The sequence below is a fragment of the Mirounga angustirostris genome, unplaced genomic scaffold (genome assembly GCF_029215605.1).
Source record: "Mirounga angustirostris isolate CCGP_5_RB_7025 unplaced genomic scaffold, mMirAng1.0.hap1 SCAF_5, whole genome shotgun sequence".
Taxonomy (NCBI): domain Eukaryota; kingdom Metazoa; phylum Chordata; class Mammalia; order Carnivora; family Phocidae; genus Mirounga; species Mirounga angustirostris.
Window position 1 is genome coordinate 140,592,467 of NW_026991713.1, and position 15,082 is coordinate 140,607,548.

Below are 15,082 nucleotides of genomic sequence, written 5' to 3' on the forward strand. Positions count from 1 at the left end.
GGTCCTCTGATGATCCAGCAGGATCGGCCAAAGGCAAGGTAGGGATTGGGAGACCCAGTGCACCTCAGACCTCCAGAACTTCTGAGCAGCCCCTGGGTGTCTTCCGGCCCCCCAGCACCCCCGGGAACTTGTCAGAAATGCAGCTGTTCCGCCCCAGCCCAGACTCTGGGAATCAGCAGCGACAGTCTGTTTCCACAAGCTCTCCAGGCAGGCACGGTGCGGTGCTCGCGCAAGCTTCAGAGGGCCGTCCAGGGTGGGCGACGAAGAGCGCAGGCCTGGAGGTTCCAGCTGGCTGTGAGGCCGGGGCGTCGGGGGCCTCCCCTGCGCCGTGCGGACGCTGACCCAACAGGTGACGGGGTGTTGCGGCGCGTCCTGGGATGATGCCTGCAGCACCCCTCGCCCCGGCGGCAGACTGGCGGCGGAGTTGATGCCGAGGTCAGAGCTTGGGCTGGGCGGCCCTTCCAGAAAAGTCTGCGCTGCGGCCGGGGCCGGTCTTCCTCGGTTTCGGCGACTTTGGCTTCCAGAGGGTCCCCGGGGGAGGGGGTCCTGACACAGCAGAACCTGCTCCCCGCTCTGCACCCACCCGTGGCTCCCTGGCCCGACTCCCCCGGCGGCGGGCGTGCGCGGTGCCGGGGTCGCGGGGAGGGGGTCGCAGGAGGGGCGGGCCGGGAGCGGCGGGGGCGGGCCCGGGGCGGGGCTATCGGCCAGGCCCCGCCTCCCGCAGTGCTCAGTTGTCCGCGCGGCGGCGAGCGCGCTGTGCCTGGCGTCCCTGGGAGCCGGTGCGGAGCGCGGCGTCTCCCGAGCCCCCGGCCCACGGTGAGTGCGCGGACTCCGGACGGGCTTCGGGCGCCGTCCCCTCCGGCCGCCGCCGCCGCCGAGCGCCCGGTCCTGCTCCTGCGTTTGCGGACCCCGAGGGTGCGCGGGGAGGCCCCCGAGGAGAAGGGCGGCGGGAGGTGGGGAAGGCGCGCCCCCGGCTCCGGGGAAACTGAGGCCGGCGCGTGCTCGGAGCGACGGGTCTCGGGCGCTTCTCTCGGCCCGCGTCCCCGGGAGCGCCGGAGCTGGCGGGGATGGGGGGTGCAGCAGGACGCCCCTCCGACCCCGGTGCCCCCACCCACCTGCGGCCTCCGAGGACCTCAGAGACGCTCCGCGGGGGCTCCCGGGCAACACGCAGATGTCCCCGGCGCCCCGTCCCTCCCTCCCTGCCGCCAGTCGTCAGAGGACCCACGAAATCGTCTCCACGAAATCCCTCCAGGGGCCGGAACGGTATAAAACAATGCGCACTCACCAGGCTTCTAAGCCGCCCGAGGACCCCCCGCTCATCGGGGAGGGAAAGACCTCGACGGAACTGGGGGGGGGTCCGAGGCTTCTAAGGGGAGCATCGAGAGGGAGGAGCGGGGAGGGGAGGGAGCGGCGAGAAGGGATGTTGGTGAGCGAAGTGGGCGGAACACCGCCGTGGAGACAGGTGAGTACAGGCCCGGGGGAGGGAGCCTCGGAGGAAGATCGGACGGAGGGGTTTCATTTTTCGTGCGTTCATTCTAGAAGTATCTGGGTAGCCCTTTACAGTTGATCCCACGCGTCACAGGGCTTTAGGTCCGGCTCTAGAGCAGCTTACAATGCACGTTCCCAGGCCCTTCCCGGGCTCTCAGGGAGCCGCATTTGTAATGGGCCCTGGGGCTACTGCTCTGAGGCGTACTGGGAGCACTGGCTGGGGAGCCGCCGGACATGACAGCCGGAAATCCAATAGGAAAAGTGAAGGGAGGGGGGTGGGAGGGGGACTGGGAAGACAAGACCACGACGGTGACAAGGAGACCAGCATGTGGGACCAGAGATCCTGTCACTCCCCCTACACACCCAGGGTAGCCGCAGGGGACCCCTGCCCCCAAGTCTCAAGGGACCAACTCTGGGTAAGAAGAGACCTAGTGTTCTGAGATGTTTATCATAAAGGTGTTCATTCACTCTGCGGGTGACCAGCTGGCCACAGGGGACACTGGCGAGGGAGACAGATCTGGCTCTCTGGCACAGCTCAGCTGCCCCCAGACCCACCTGCTTTGGTGCCACCTAAGCCCCCAGGCGGGCTAGCAGGAGACAGTGTGGCTTAGAGCGCTCAGTTTGAGTCCTGGCTCCAGACAGGTCACCCCAGCCCCGGGGTGTGAAGTGGGACAGTGATACCCACTTTGCAGGATTGCCTCTTCCCATTTAACCTGGGCCTTGGGGACAGCCAGGGGACAAGGTAGGCCTGTTAATGTTGGCTTGGTCCCAGTGCCAGTGTGGCATTCAACGCCTCGGCCAGCCTCACCTCGCCCCTTGGACAAACAGGAGCTGGGATCCTGGCCCTGGTGGCCAGGCGTGAGCAAGGATGTGGGCACATCTTGTTCTCTGCTGCTGCCCAGGCCCAGTGGGGACAGACACAGAGAGAGCTCAGGGAGGAGTTCTGTTGGGGGCCTGGTAGACAGATGGAGTGCCCCTGTGGCCCGCAAACGCTTCCTGGGGGTCAGCTGCGCACCCACTGCGGTGCGGCTCTGGGCGAGGTGCTGGCTGGCTCCCGGGACCCCCAGGCCATGGGGAGCAGCAATATCAGTATCCAAGCAGTGGGGGGTTTCCAAGGAAATCGGAGGAGTGTCTGGGCACGCAAGGAGGAGCCATCTTTCCCAGATACCTGTGCCCAGATGTCGCTTTTGCCCCAGTCCAGTCAAGGGGCTGAGGGAGGGAGTGCCGCAGAGGGGGAGGCCAGCATACCTGGACCCCAGAACTCAGGACGTGCCAGGAGCTTAGAGCTTGGACACCAGAGTCAGAGGTGGGCTCCATCCCTGGCCACTTGCTGGCTCTGTGGCCTTGAGTAAGCTCCTAAGCCCGGGGCCTCAGTTTCTCCAGGTAGATGAGAGGAGCAGAGCAGTACCCCCTTTCCGGGGCTGAGATTATGGGGCAAGGTGGCTCCCCCTCTGTCTTGAGTGTTTTATTCTCACAGAGGCACCCTGTCCCTGCAGCCACTTGGCTCCTGCGTCATGTTTGTCTCTGGGACTGTGAGCCCCTGTAGCCCCTGTCACTCGGCAGACGCAATTGGCGGTTGCCCTGGCAACAGCCAAAGCAGTGGCTGCTCCCCTGGCTTTGGGGGGCTGCGGGGGTAGCAGCCTCTTCCCCACAGCTAGAGAGGGGAAGGGGGGTCCTGGTGCCCGGCCACCTCGGGACCTCACTGCTGACGACAGGGGCGACAGCTTGTAGGACTGCATGCTCACGCTGCCGCGCCCCCCCTCCTCATATCCCCCCATCTTTGCAGGGGGCTCCCAGGGGCAGGCAGTGGTCAATGTGAGGAAGGCGGGACCTCATTTCAGGGCGTGAGCCAGCTGCCCTTTCTGTCCCCAGCTCTCAAGCTGGTCAGATGAGACCCTCTGAGCCCAGCACTCCCTGGGGCTCCATCAGGGAGCAGGCTAGGGTGCTGTCTGCAGGGGTAGCCTGAGCCGGTCGGGGGGTACAGAGCAGGGATGGCAGCCCTGGAGCCATGGAGAGACAGACCCAGCGGGGGGGCAGGGATTGGTTTGTTCGACAGAATCTATTTAGGACTCGGGAGGTGCCCGGCATGCCCTGGCTCTAGCTCTCCCAACGGGGCATAAGATGCTGAGAAGGAGGTAGCAGATGTTCACTAGAGACTCACAGGGATGCGGGCATGATCCCTGGGACGCTGGCCTGGACACACAGGGCAGGGGTGGGGCTCTCTGGGCTCTCCCACCACTAAGCGCCCATGGAATCTGGGTCAAGAATAGTTGTACCCAGCTGAGTTCCCCGTTCCTATTTTGTCAGTGAAATCATAGTGTTCCTCTGCACGGGTCCTAGAGGTCCCCCTCAATGAGTGGACAAGTGAGCTCTGCGAAGAAAGGGGACCAGGGCAGTGAGTCCAAAGGCCCTGCGGTGCACTGAGGGGAGTGTGATGCGTGCTCTACACAAGAGGCTGGCAAGCCTGGGGCAGGGAGCCCAAGGGGTGGGCACCGAGTGGAGGATTCAGCCTGGCCAGGGGGTCGGCACTTTGGCGGTTTTCAACAGGGGCGCAGGAGACTACCCTGGGGTTTTGGGGGAGGCACAGGTTGTTGCCTGGCCCAGGCGAGAGGTGGGGGCCTGCGGCAGCTTCGTGGTCCCCCCACCCTCCCCCCCAGGTCTGCAGGGGACCCTGGATCCCCTGGAGAATGCGAACCGGTGTGACGGTGGCTGGCAGGGACCAGCAAGGTGTCCCCCACGACTCGGAGATGCTCATTTCTGAGGGCCCCAGCTCAGCCCCTTGCAGGGCTGCAGGCTTGCTGTCCAAGCCTGTCCCCCACACCCCACCCCAGGCTCTGTCTGCACAGAGCAGAGTGACCAGGCCTGAGCTGGCTTCAGGAGGTGCACCAACAAGGGGCGCCTTGGCCCAGGCTCTAGTCTGTGCCACAGGGCCCATCCCTGTCCCAGCCATGACATCTGGGCTGCTGCAACCCAGACAACATGGGGCTGGTTCCCAGATGGGAGAGGGACAGGGAGTGGTGGCCCCACCCCCCAAACTTCTGAGGAGGGGCAGGACGTGCTCCATAGTTTCATTTCTACTGATTACAGGTAGCAGGCTCTTGTCTGCAGGGTAGCCCAGGGAGTGAGGATGGGGCATTGCCCTGGCCCTGCTTGGTGGGCCAGGACCCCCAGTGGCCCCTCCTGTGCATGCTGACCCCTCGGAGTCAGCCCCACTGGCCCTTTCTGGCCCAAGCTCCTCTGCAGGACAAGGATGCTGGGGTTCCCGAGGAAGGTTTGGCCTCCTGCAGGAGCTTTGTTGGCCCTGGCCCCAGACTGGACCTTCCAGTCTGGCTGACCTGGGCACCCCTCCCCCACAACTCTGTCCCCTTAGCAGAGCCCCCGGGAGACACAGGCCCTTGCTGCTGAGCTGTCCTCGGACCCCAGGGACACAGCCAGGGGATGTAGCCCTGGATGGGTGGCAGGTGGGGTGTGGCAGAACAGGCCCCCCTATGTGGTGGACTCCAGCAGTTCCCAGCAACGGAGCGCGGACTGTGCCAGGCACCACCATCACCTCTCATGACCCCATCCCATCCCCAGATCCACCCAGCAGGGATGCCCCATTTTGCAGATGGGCCATGAAGACTTAGAGAGACCAAGGGACTGGCCCCCTGGGTGCCCAGTGCAGTCCAGCAGCGGGGCTGAGCTCCAGGGAGGCTCAGGTGCCCCCTCCTGCCCCACCGGGAACCTGCGCTGGCCGCCAGAAATGCAGCTACTGTCAGTTTCTGGCTCATTCAATCATTGCTGGATGTGCACCTGATGTGATTACTGGGGCTAGCACAGCAGAGCTGCCAGCTGGTGGACATCCAGAGGCTCTCTCCCACAGATCACCCACCATGACGACCTTGCTGGAGATCAAGAGCAGTGTGCTCAGGCAAGTGCAGGTGCGCCCGTCCTTCCGCCGGAGGACCGAGGGAGAGCCTGGGAGCACCAGCACTGACCCACAGGAGCCCACCGCGGGGGCTTGGTGGGTGCCCCACGCCTGATCCCGTACAGTCACGTGCACCTGGCTGCCCTCCTCTTGCTGGACCCCACTCTCCCGCTTCCCCCGACCTCCGGGGGAAGCCTGGGGGAGTGATACCAAGGCCAGAGGGTGGGGGGGGGGGCCACACTGTGGACATCAGACTGGGCCCTCGGCCGTGTGGAGACCCAGGCAGTCCCCTCAAGTTGTAGGGCCTGGTGGCTGGCCTTGGGCAGGGGACAGGTGCGTGCTGTGAGCCCTGAGCTTCAGGGAGCGTTCGCTGACCCTCAGCCTGGCCTTTCTCTGCAGGAAACCTGGGGATGGTGTGGAGTTCTTCGCGCAGATGCGCCTTATTCTGAAGAAGGGGGAAGGCAGACAGAGCCTGCCGTGCCCCGAGGTGAGGACAGCTCGGAGCTGCTGCCCAGTGTCGGGGCACCATGCTGGGCCTTCCCCCAGCCCCCTCTACACCAAGCCCCCACCCTTCAGCTCAACTCCCTCCCTCCCTGGAGTGTCCCCACAGGAGGCCCTCACCCTAGTGCCCCTCACAGGTCCTCTTGTGCAGTGGTTCACCAGCCCCTGCTGAGCCTGTGGACCCCAACCGTGGCCTGAGAGCCCTAACCCAGGAGGAGGTAAGGGGGATGGGGTTCTGGCCCAGGGAGAGTCTAGGAGCACTTCCTGTATGCCAGGCCCAGGTTCTAGGGACAGGCGGACAGCAAAGGTGGCAGGGGTGAGGGCCAGGACTTCCCATGGAAGCCAGTAAGGAGCAGAAGTTGGGGGTCAGACCAATGGAGGGCCCAGCTGGTGCAAAGGTACCAATGCTGGGACCAGACTCTGCCAGTGGGTGGAGCTCCTGGGGGCTGGGATGCGGGGTGGGAGGGGAGGGGAACCAAGGTGCCTGGACCCCCAGTGGCCAGGGCTCAGGGCCCGGGGCTGAGGCGGACAGGGGTGGGGTGGCTGGGACTCAGGGTGCACCCCGCTCCCCGCCCGCAGGTGGAGATGCTCTATGAGGAAGCCCTGTACACAGTCCTTTACCGTGCAGGGACCATGGGCCCTGACCAGGTGGATGACCAGGAGACCCTACTGGGCTACCTGCAGCAGGTGAGTCCCACTGGCTCCGTGCCCCCTGCTGGCCCGGCCCCACCCTGCTCTGGGGAAAATGGAGACCACTGTCTCTCCCAACCCTGTTGTCTGCCTGGTGACGTCACCATCACCCAAATAATACAGGCTTGCCTCACATACAGAACACCCCCCCACACACACACATGTGTGCACAGGCAGACATACATACAGGCTGATAGGCATGCCCGGAAGGATGGAGCGATGGAAAAACACACAGACACACAGAGAAGGGTAGAAAGAGTAAACTAACAGAGGAACAAACACACAGGATGGATGGATAGACAAATACATCTTTCCTCCTCCCCTGGGTGTGTTTCCTCTGCTCTGTGAGGCCCCCGGGACACTGGCCAGCCCTGCTTTGGGGGTCCCTGGGCCCTCACACCTGCCCACCCTCTACAGGTGTTTGGTATCAGCCCCGAGGAGCACGCCGAGGCCATTGAGCGTGTGAAGAAGGCCAAGGTGAGGCTGCCACTTGGTCTGGGCAGACGCTGACCAGCCACAGTGCTAGGGCTCAGGGGTGGAGAGGACACAGACCAGGGCCCTGTCCTGGCCACACGGAGCCTCCTTCAGGAGGCCCCTCGGCACCTTTGGCCCACAGGCCCCCACGTATGCCCTGAAAGTCTCTGTCATGCGTGCCAAGAACCTGCTGGCCAAAGACCCCAATGGTGAGTGGGGACCAGCCAGGAGTTTGGCTGCGCCCAGGCCTGGTGGCCGTGGAGGGACCGTGGAGGGATGCGGTTGGGGGGCCTGGGACTGGGGACTGAGGCGCCCGCGGTGTCTCAGGCTTCAGTGACCCATACTGCATGCTGGGCATCCTGCCGGCCTCGGGCGCCCCGCGGGAGCCAGGCCCGCACAAGGAGCAGCGTTTCAGCTTCCGCAAAGGCAGCAAGCGTGGAGGCCCACTGCCGGCCAAGTGCATCCAGGTCACCGAGGTCAAGAGCAGCACCCTGAACCCTGTCTGGAAGGAGAACTTCCTCTTGTAAGGCCCCTCTTCCAGCCGGGTGGCAGGGTGGTGGGGGAGAGGGGCTGCCTGCTACGCCAGGACGCGTGCCATCTCAGAACGGAGCAGGGCTGGTCATAGGACCGCCTTCCAGAGGACATCATCACCTCAGAGTGAGGTGCCACACAGTCAGGATTCAAATCCAGACAGCCTGTCTTACAAGCTGGGGCTCATGGACCCCTTCCGGCAGCTCTTGAAATGGTCCCTCCCCTAGCCCTGGGCAGAGGATCATCCTGCACCCTCTGGCCATCTCTCTGTTTTCCTTATAGTGAGATTGAGGATGTCAGCACGGACCAGCTGCACCTAGACATCTGGTATAGGCCCCTGGGCCCTGCAGGGCAGGGGGTGTGGGTGCACCTGGTCTGGGGGGGCGGTGTGGCGGTGAGAGGGGACATTCAGGGCCCAGCCAGGCCCCAGCCAGACGAGGTTTGCCCTCTTGCCCCACTCCTAGGGACCATGATGATGATGTGTCTCTGGTGGAAGCGTGTAGGAAGCTGAATGAAGTCATCGGCCTGAAGGGCATGAGCAGGTATGACAGGTGGGATCTTGGTGCCCTCCAGACATGGGCCAGCAGGTGGAGGGACCCCAGGTGGGAGCCCACCCTGCTTTGCCCAGGTATTTCAAACAGATTGTCAAGTCGGCCCGTGCGAATGGGACAGCAGGGCCCACGGAGGACCACACAGATGACTTCCTGGGGTGCCTCAACATACCCATCCGGGTGAGTGGGGGCCAGGGCCTCGTTCCCAGAGCACGTTTGTGGTGTCTCACCCTCCAGGGACACTGCTGGTGGCTATGTCCTGTGATTCCCCCAAGCCACTCCCAACCTTCTTGGGCTGGGTGGGGGCACTGTGCTGCAGGGGAGGGGGAGGGAACAGCCTCCTGGGGCCTCTGGTGTCCAGGCACCCCGGAGTGCTCACCCTGTGCCGATGGCCTGTGTTCAGTGGGAAACAGAGGTCTGTGGGAGGGAGCAGGAGGAGATATTGCCAGTCTGAACCCCCTTCCCTTAGGAGGTGCCCGTGGCCGGTGAAGACCGCTGGTTCAAGCTGGAACCGCGTTCCAGTGCCTCCCGCGTGCAGGGAGACTGCCAGCTGGTCCTCAAGCTAATCACCACACAGGTGGGGGGCTGTGGGGTCCTTGCCCTCCATGCCGGCCCTACACCCCTGCCCGCGGGCTGGGGCAGGGCTGGTGATGGGCGGGCCTTGCATTCCAGAGGGACACGGGCATGAGCCAGCGCGGGCGGTCCGGCTTCCTGTCCTACATGCTGCTGCTCAGCCGTCTGCTGCAGTTCGAGCACCGATCGCAGGAGGTAGTCGCGCCCTCGGGGCCGGGGAGGGACAGCAGGGGAGGCTGGGCACCGGGGGCAGGAGGGGCTGGCGTCTCCTCCCTTCACTCACGCCTGCCCACCCCCTCCAGCCCAACTCTAGCGGCTGGCGCGGAGAGCTCAGCGGGCCCGCGGCTACCGTGCTCTGCCTGCACGGCGCGCAGAGCAACCTGTCTGCGCTGCAGCTGGCGGTGCTGTGAGTGGGCGGGGCCGCTGGAGGGGCGGGTCGCGGGAAGGCGAGGGGCGGGTGGGAGGGGCTGCGCGTCCCGGGGCGGGGCGAACGAGGGGGCGGGGTTATGGGAGGGAACGGGCGGCTAAGAGGGGCGGGCCCCGGGAAGGGGCAGGGCTGTGGAGATGGGACGGAAAGTGGGCGTGGTCATGGAAGAGGCGGGGTGCGCTGGGGTGAGGAGGGGCTTGGGAAGGGGCGCTGTGAGTGGCAGCAGCTGAGAGGGGCGGAGCTGGAGAGGTGGTGCTGCGAGGGGAGTGTCATGGGGTAGTGAGGGGGCGTGGCCTGTAGTGGGCGTGGCCACAGGTGGGCGGGACAGGCGCGGGAAGGAGTGCTTTGAGTGGGAAGGGATGGAACGGGGCGGTGCCGTAAGGGGATTGTGGGACGGGAAGGGGCAAGGAGGAGGGGCACAAGGGGTCTCCTGGGGGGTCGCAGCTCTGACTCCGCCCTGACCATGGCGGGGCTGGCCCCCCAGGCACTGGCAGGTCAGCAGCCGCCACCATCAGACCTGCACTCTGGACTATGGCTACCTGCTGGGGCTGCTGGAGGATATGCAGGCCCACTGGGAGGAGGCATCCTCCCTGCCCCAAGAGCAGGTGAGCGTGCCCTTGTCAGCTCAAAGTGCTGTTGCTGGAGGGTGTGCCGTGGGCTGCTGGCGCGCTGGGCAGACAGGGCGGAGGCCCACCCTCATGGGGCGCACGGCCTGCAGGGTGTGCTGGGCTTGAAAACAAACCTCATGATCCAGGGCAGAGCAAGACTGGGCAGTGCTGAGATAGGGGATGGGTTGGACCCAGGAGAGGGAGGTCGTGCCCTTCCCTTGGCTGGGGACAGAGGGAGTGGGCGCTGGCTGCTGGGCAGGGGGGACTGATGGTGCAAAGGCCCTGAGGCTGCGGGAGAAAGTAGCAGGGCCAGGCCGGTGGGTAGCTGCCGGAGGCCCTTGCAGACTGGCTAGGGCAGGGCACCCACTGGCTGGGGATGCTGCTGCCCCTGCCCCCACCCCGTGGGGCGGGCAGTGAGGGCCAGTTCTGACGGGCCCTGTGCCCCCAGGAGGAGAGCCTGGCTGACAGCTTCTGTGCCTTCTTGGAGTTTGGGCTGCAGCTGCTACGGCAGCTCCGAGACTACTTCCCAGCCACCAGCAGCACAGCCGTCCACCGCCTGGAGCTGCTGCTGAAGTGGGTGCAGCCGCCGGTGCTTGGGGTGGGCTAGGGCTGGGGCGGGGCAGCCCACAGTCAACGGGCGGCCCCTGTCCAGGTGTCTCAGCAAGATGCAGCTCTTCCAGCCGTCCTTCGAGATCTGCCCCTTCGAGACAGAGCTGAACATGGACATCGCAGCGGCTCTGAAGGTGTGTCTGGCCCCAGCTGCCCGCCCCACCCCGGCCCCAGGCTCGGCCTGCTCAGCCACTCTCTGCTGCCCTTTTAGCCTCCCCCATTCACCACACTGTCTCGGTGACTTGTCTTGCAGAGAGGCAACCGTGAGTGGTACGACAGGCTCCTGAACACCAGGAGTCCTCGAGAGCAGGTGCCGCTGGGGGAGGGCCTGGCCGCAGGGGAGGGGAGGGGAGGGGTCGGCCAGGAGGTGCAGGCCAGAAGGTCATCGTGAACCGGGCTTCCTCGCAGCCGGGGCCGCTGCGCCTTGCCGGGCTGGTGGAGCTGGCTGACACCGTCTACGAGGACCTGCAGTCCTGCTATGGCATCTACGCTAGCCTCTTCCACAGGTGGGGCCTCTGCCCCCAGCCCCTCATGATGCCTCCAGGCCAGGCGTGGGGCAAGCAGGTGTGTGGAATTTGTTCTTACAGCATCGTCGAGATCGACTTCTTCACCCTCACTTTCCGGCAGCTGGAGCGTCTGGTGAGGAGGGGGAGTGGGGAGAAGCCCCCCGCCGGCTGGGAAGGTGCCTCGGTTTCCTTGTTGCTGGCGGTCTGACTCCGCCATCCTGAGCAGGTGGCCGAGGAGGCATGGGTGCTGACGGAGGAGCTGAGCCCCAAGATGACCCTTGAGGTGGCCTCGGGGCTCTTCGAGCTGTACCTGACCCTGGCCGACATCCAGAGCTTCTGGAGCAGCATCCCCGGACGGTGGGTGCCCTGCCCTAGCCTGTCCCCTTTCCTCCACGCCCCCATCTGTCTCCGTCCACTACGGGTCTCCCAGGCCTGTACCCACTCCTCCCTGTCCCCCTGCCCAACTGTCCTCCAGCCTCCTCTAGGAGGCCTCTGGGACAGGATCCCGAGGGCCCTTTGAAGGAGGGAAGCTGGGATGTGCAGGCTGAAGGTGTTTGAGTCAGGGCGGGCTCTGACGGGCCTCCTGTTGCAGTGAGAGCCGCTCCCTTGCTCTGGCCGGCATCCATGCCCCCTTCCTGCCCGCCGTGAAGCTCTGGCTGCAGGTGCTGCGGGACCAGGCCAGGTGGAGACTTCAGGGAGCCGTGGATGTGGACACAGTGAGTAAGCACCCAGGCCTGAAGCTGCTGGGCTCAGCCAGGGCCTCCCTGCAACCCAGGCCTCCTCCCGCCCTCTTAGCTGGAGCCCATGGATGCCTCCTGCAAGCACAGCAGCTCCGCGGCCACTGCTAGTCTCTGCTTCAGTCTCATCCAGGAGCTGTGGGCCCGCCTGGCGTGGCCAGACCCTGCCCAGGCCCAGGCGCTGGGCACCCAGCTCAGCCAGGTGTGTGGCTGTGGGTTGCAGAGTGTGGTCTGGGAGGGGAGCAGGACCAGGGCCACAGTCCACAGCTCTGAGCCCTTGTGTCCCACCCTAGGACCTGTGCGAGGCCACCCTCTTCTACACTGAGCTGTTGCGAAAGAAGGTGGACGCTCAGCCCGGGGCTACAGGCGAGGCAGTGAGCGAGCCAGTGAGCAGGCTCGTGGGCAGGCGGGGGGGCGGAGGGCCGGTGGGGCCAGCACGGGGCTGCCCACGCACCACCCACGTCTGGCACGCCTCCCCAGCTCTGTGTGGTCCTCAACAACGTGGAGCTCCTCCGCAAGGCTGCTGGGCAGGCGCTGCGGGGTCTGGCATGGCCGGAGGCGACCTCAGCGCTGGAGGGGGCACTCCCGCGGCCTCTGCTCAGCTGTGCGCAGGCCCTGGACGAAGACCTGCAGCAGGAGGTCCACACCGTGACGGCGCACCTGACCTCCAAGGTGGGCAGGCGGGCAGGCTGGGGAGCCGGCTGCTCCATGCACTGCCGCTTGGTGCTGAGTGCTGCCGTCCCGCAGATGGTGGCCGACATCAGGAAGTACGTACAGCACATCAGCCTGTCGCCAGACTCCATCCAGAATGACGAAGTGAGTGCGCGGCCGGCTGAGGGTGTATGGGGTGGGGCCCAGGGGCTGTCTGGCGCTGAGGGTGCTGCCCGCAGGCCGTGGCCCCGCTCATGAAGTACCTGGACGAGAAGCTGGCCCTGCTGAATGCATCGCTGGTGAAAGAGAACCTGAGCAGGTAGGGCTCGGGGTGGGTGAGCAGCGTGGGGCCTGCAGTGCGGCCACTGACGCGGAGTGTCCCTGCAGGGTGCTGGAGGCCCTCTGGGAGCTGCTCCTGCAGGCCATCCTGCAGGCCCTCAGTGCAAACCTCGATGTCTCCGCGGATTTCTACGGCCGCTTCCACTTCACGCTGGAGGTAGGGCCGCGTGGAGGAGCCGTCCCTGCCGGGGCGCCTGGGCCTTTCCCGGCGGTCCCCGGGCCCCGAGGCTGCTGAGCACCCCTTTGCCCCTCTGCTGGGCGGCCTGGCCTTCCCAGCCCAAATGGCTCCTGCCTGCCAGCCCACCCGTGTCAGCAGCACCTGGCTGCCCCAGGCGTTGGCATTCCCCTCCCTCCCCCCCGGCTGGCCGGGGGGAGGTGGGGGTCTGGCTTCTGAGCAGCGGCGCTGGGTGTGAGAAGTGGCTCTGGTTCCACCCGTCTCAGCCTGCTGGCCTCAGCTGGTTCTGCCTTCTTGCCTTGCCCCAGGCCCTGGTCAACTTTTTCCATGCGGAGGGTCAGGGTCTGCCCCTGGAGAGCCTGAGGGATGGAAGCTACAAGGTGAGGCCTGGCCTGGGGGCCTCTGGCAGGAGGGAGGGGAGCGTGCACAGGGCCCGCACTCAGCACCCCTGCGCCCCGCAGAGACTGGAGGAGGAGCTGCGTCTGCACCAGTGCTCCACCCGCGAGTGCATCGAGCAGTACTACCTGGACAAGCTCAAGCAGGTAGCAGGGCCCAGGGGGCGCGCTCGGCCTCCCCCCGCCGCGGGGCCCCCCGAGCCCTGGTCACCAGCCTGAGCCCTTGCACAGAGGTGCCTGGAGCAGAACCGGTTCGGGCGCCTGAGCGTCCGCTGCCACTATGAGGCCGCTCAGCAGAGGTTGGCCGTGGAGGTGCTGCATGCTGCGGACCTGCCCCCACTGGACGCCAACGGTGAGGGGCCGCCGGTGGGCGGGGCGTGGGGGGCGGGCGGGCGGTGGTACTCATGGCGCCTTCTGGCTGTGCCCCTCAGGCCTGAGCGACCCCTTCGTGATTGTGGAGCTGGGCCCGCCACACCTCTTCCCGCTGGTCCGCAGCCAGAGGACGCAGGTCAAGAGCCGGACGCTGCACCCCGTGTACGACGAGCTCTTCTACTTGTGAGTGTCCTGCCCCCGCCCCCCCAGCCCGCCCGCGCCCGAGCGGGGCACCGGCTCCAGGTGACCGCCCCTCGCTTGCAGCTCCGTGTCGGCAGAGGCGTGCCGCCGCCGCAGCGCCTGCGTGCTCTTCACGGTCATGGACCACGACTGGCTGTCCACCAACGATTTCGCAGGGGAGGCGGCCCTCGGCCTGGGCAGCATCGGTGGCATAGCGCGGCCCCAGGTGGGAGGGAGCGCGAGGGCCAGGCAGCCCGTGACCCTGCACCTGCGCCGGCCCAGAGCCCAGGGTGAGTGAGGGTGCAGGGGTGGAGGGTCTGCTGGCGGTCGGGTCTCACGCTGGCCCCTGCCCTCCTGCCTGCCTGCAGTGAAGTCAGCGCTGAGGATGCTGGAAGGCCGCACCAACAAGGAGGCGCAGGAGTTTGTCAAGAGACTCAAGGAGCTGGAGAAGTGCATGGAGGCGGACCCCTGAGCCCCTCCTGCCCCAGGCCGTCCCCAAGTCCCTGCACCATCCTCACCCTGCCCTGCGGTCAGCTTTGTGCAGCCAGGGCTCGCTCCCCCCACCCTGCCGTGTGGTGTGCATGCTGCGGCTGGCCCTTCAGCCCCTCCTCCCTGCCCTGGCCCCGTGCGCTGTGTACTGTGAACCCCTTGCATCCAGCACCCCCCCCAACCTGGGTCTGGGGGACTACCTCGGTGGGGCCTGGCCAGCAGCTGTCCCCCTGGATGTGGAGCAGAGCAGGCCCGGCCGCCAGGTGAGCTTCCCCATCTGCTCCCTCGGCTTCCACGGCCCCCAGCAGGCAGGCACCGGTCTGAGAGCAGGGTTCTCAGTGGGGTGGCTCTGCTTCCGGGGAGACATTAGGCCGTGTCTGGAGGCATTTTTGGTGGTCACAACTACAGGCTGAGGGAGATCTTACTGGCACTAGTGGTGAGACCAGGGATGCTCTCCCCAGCAAAGATGGGCCACTCCCAGATGTTACAAGTGTCACGACAAAGAGCCCATCTTAGAGGAAGCCCTGTCTTCTCCTTCTGGGGCAGGGAGTGTGGCAGAGCCTTGCTGGCCAAGAGGCAGGAAGGCTCAGGTTTGAGTCCAGACCACGCAAGCTGGCAGGAAACAGCTCCCTGGGGCCCTGGCGGAGGGGAAGGTGGGCACCCGGAACCCTTCACCCAGAGAGCATATGGACAGGTTTGCTAAGAACTGCATAGGTCTCACTCCCCACCTGGCTCTGAGGCCTGGGAGAGGGTCCCCGGGTGTCACTGTGAAGCTGGGGACATCACGCAGAGTTGATAGGTCAGTGTACGGAGCTCCGTGCAGGCCACGCAGCCGTCCAGTGTATTCTCTGTGTCCACACACACCTGCCCGTGCCAGAC

General features: G+C 65.8%; 1 protein-coding gene across 1 annotated transcript; it reads left to right on the forward strand.

The window, feature by feature from the left end:
• The first annotated feature begins 4,057 nt into the window (after positions 1 to 4,057).
• Positions 4,058 to 15,076, forward strand: BAIAP3 (BAI1 associated protein 3). Its single transcript, XM_064592293.1, has 33 exons — positions 4,058 to 5,491; positions 5,795 to 5,882; positions 6,034 to 6,114; positions 6,476 to 6,583; positions 7,004 to 7,063; positions 7,203 to 7,269; positions 7,388 to 7,583; positions 7,874 to 7,918; positions 8,056 to 8,133; positions 8,220 to 8,322; positions 8,612 to 8,719; positions 8,815 to 8,910; positions 9,018 to 9,121; positions 9,627 to 9,747; positions 10,199 to 10,323; positions 10,403 to 10,493; positions 10,613 to 10,669; positions 10,768 to 10,865; positions 10,947 to 10,998; positions 11,092 to 11,222; positions 11,458 to 11,581; positions 11,661 to 11,804; positions 11,896 to 11,988; positions 12,083 to 12,274; positions 12,350 to 12,418; positions 12,493 to 12,572; positions 12,641 to 12,749; positions 13,076 to 13,147; positions 13,229 to 13,309; positions 13,394 to 13,514; positions 13,594 to 13,717; positions 13,799 to 14,004; positions 14,083 to 15,076. The coding sequence occupies exons 1-33, from the start codon at positions 5,361 to 5,363 to the stop codon at positions 14,184 to 14,186; spliced, it is 3,459 nt and encodes a 1,152-aa protein (XP_064448363.1). The 5' UTR covers positions 4,058 to 5,360; the 3' UTR covers positions 14,187 to 15,076.
• Positions 15,077 to 15,082: the final 6 nt, after the last annotated feature.

What these genes read in the sequence shown, in the direction of transcription:
- BAIAP3 (XM_064592293.1), top strand. Translation starts at nt 5,361, where the DNA reads ATGACGACCTTGCTGGAGATCAAGAGCAGTGTGCTCAGGCAAGTGCAG. An exon ending in TGGAGCAGCATCCCCGGACG is followed by an intron (nt 11,223 to 11,457) that starts GTGGGTGCCCTG and finishes CTCCTGTTGCAG; the next exon opens with TGAGAGCCGCTCCCTTGCTC. An exon ending in GTGAAAGAGAACCTGAGCAG is followed by an intron (nt 12,573 to 12,640) that starts GTAGGGCTCGGG and finishes GTGTCCCTGCAG; the next exon opens with GGTGCTGGAGGCCCTCTGGG.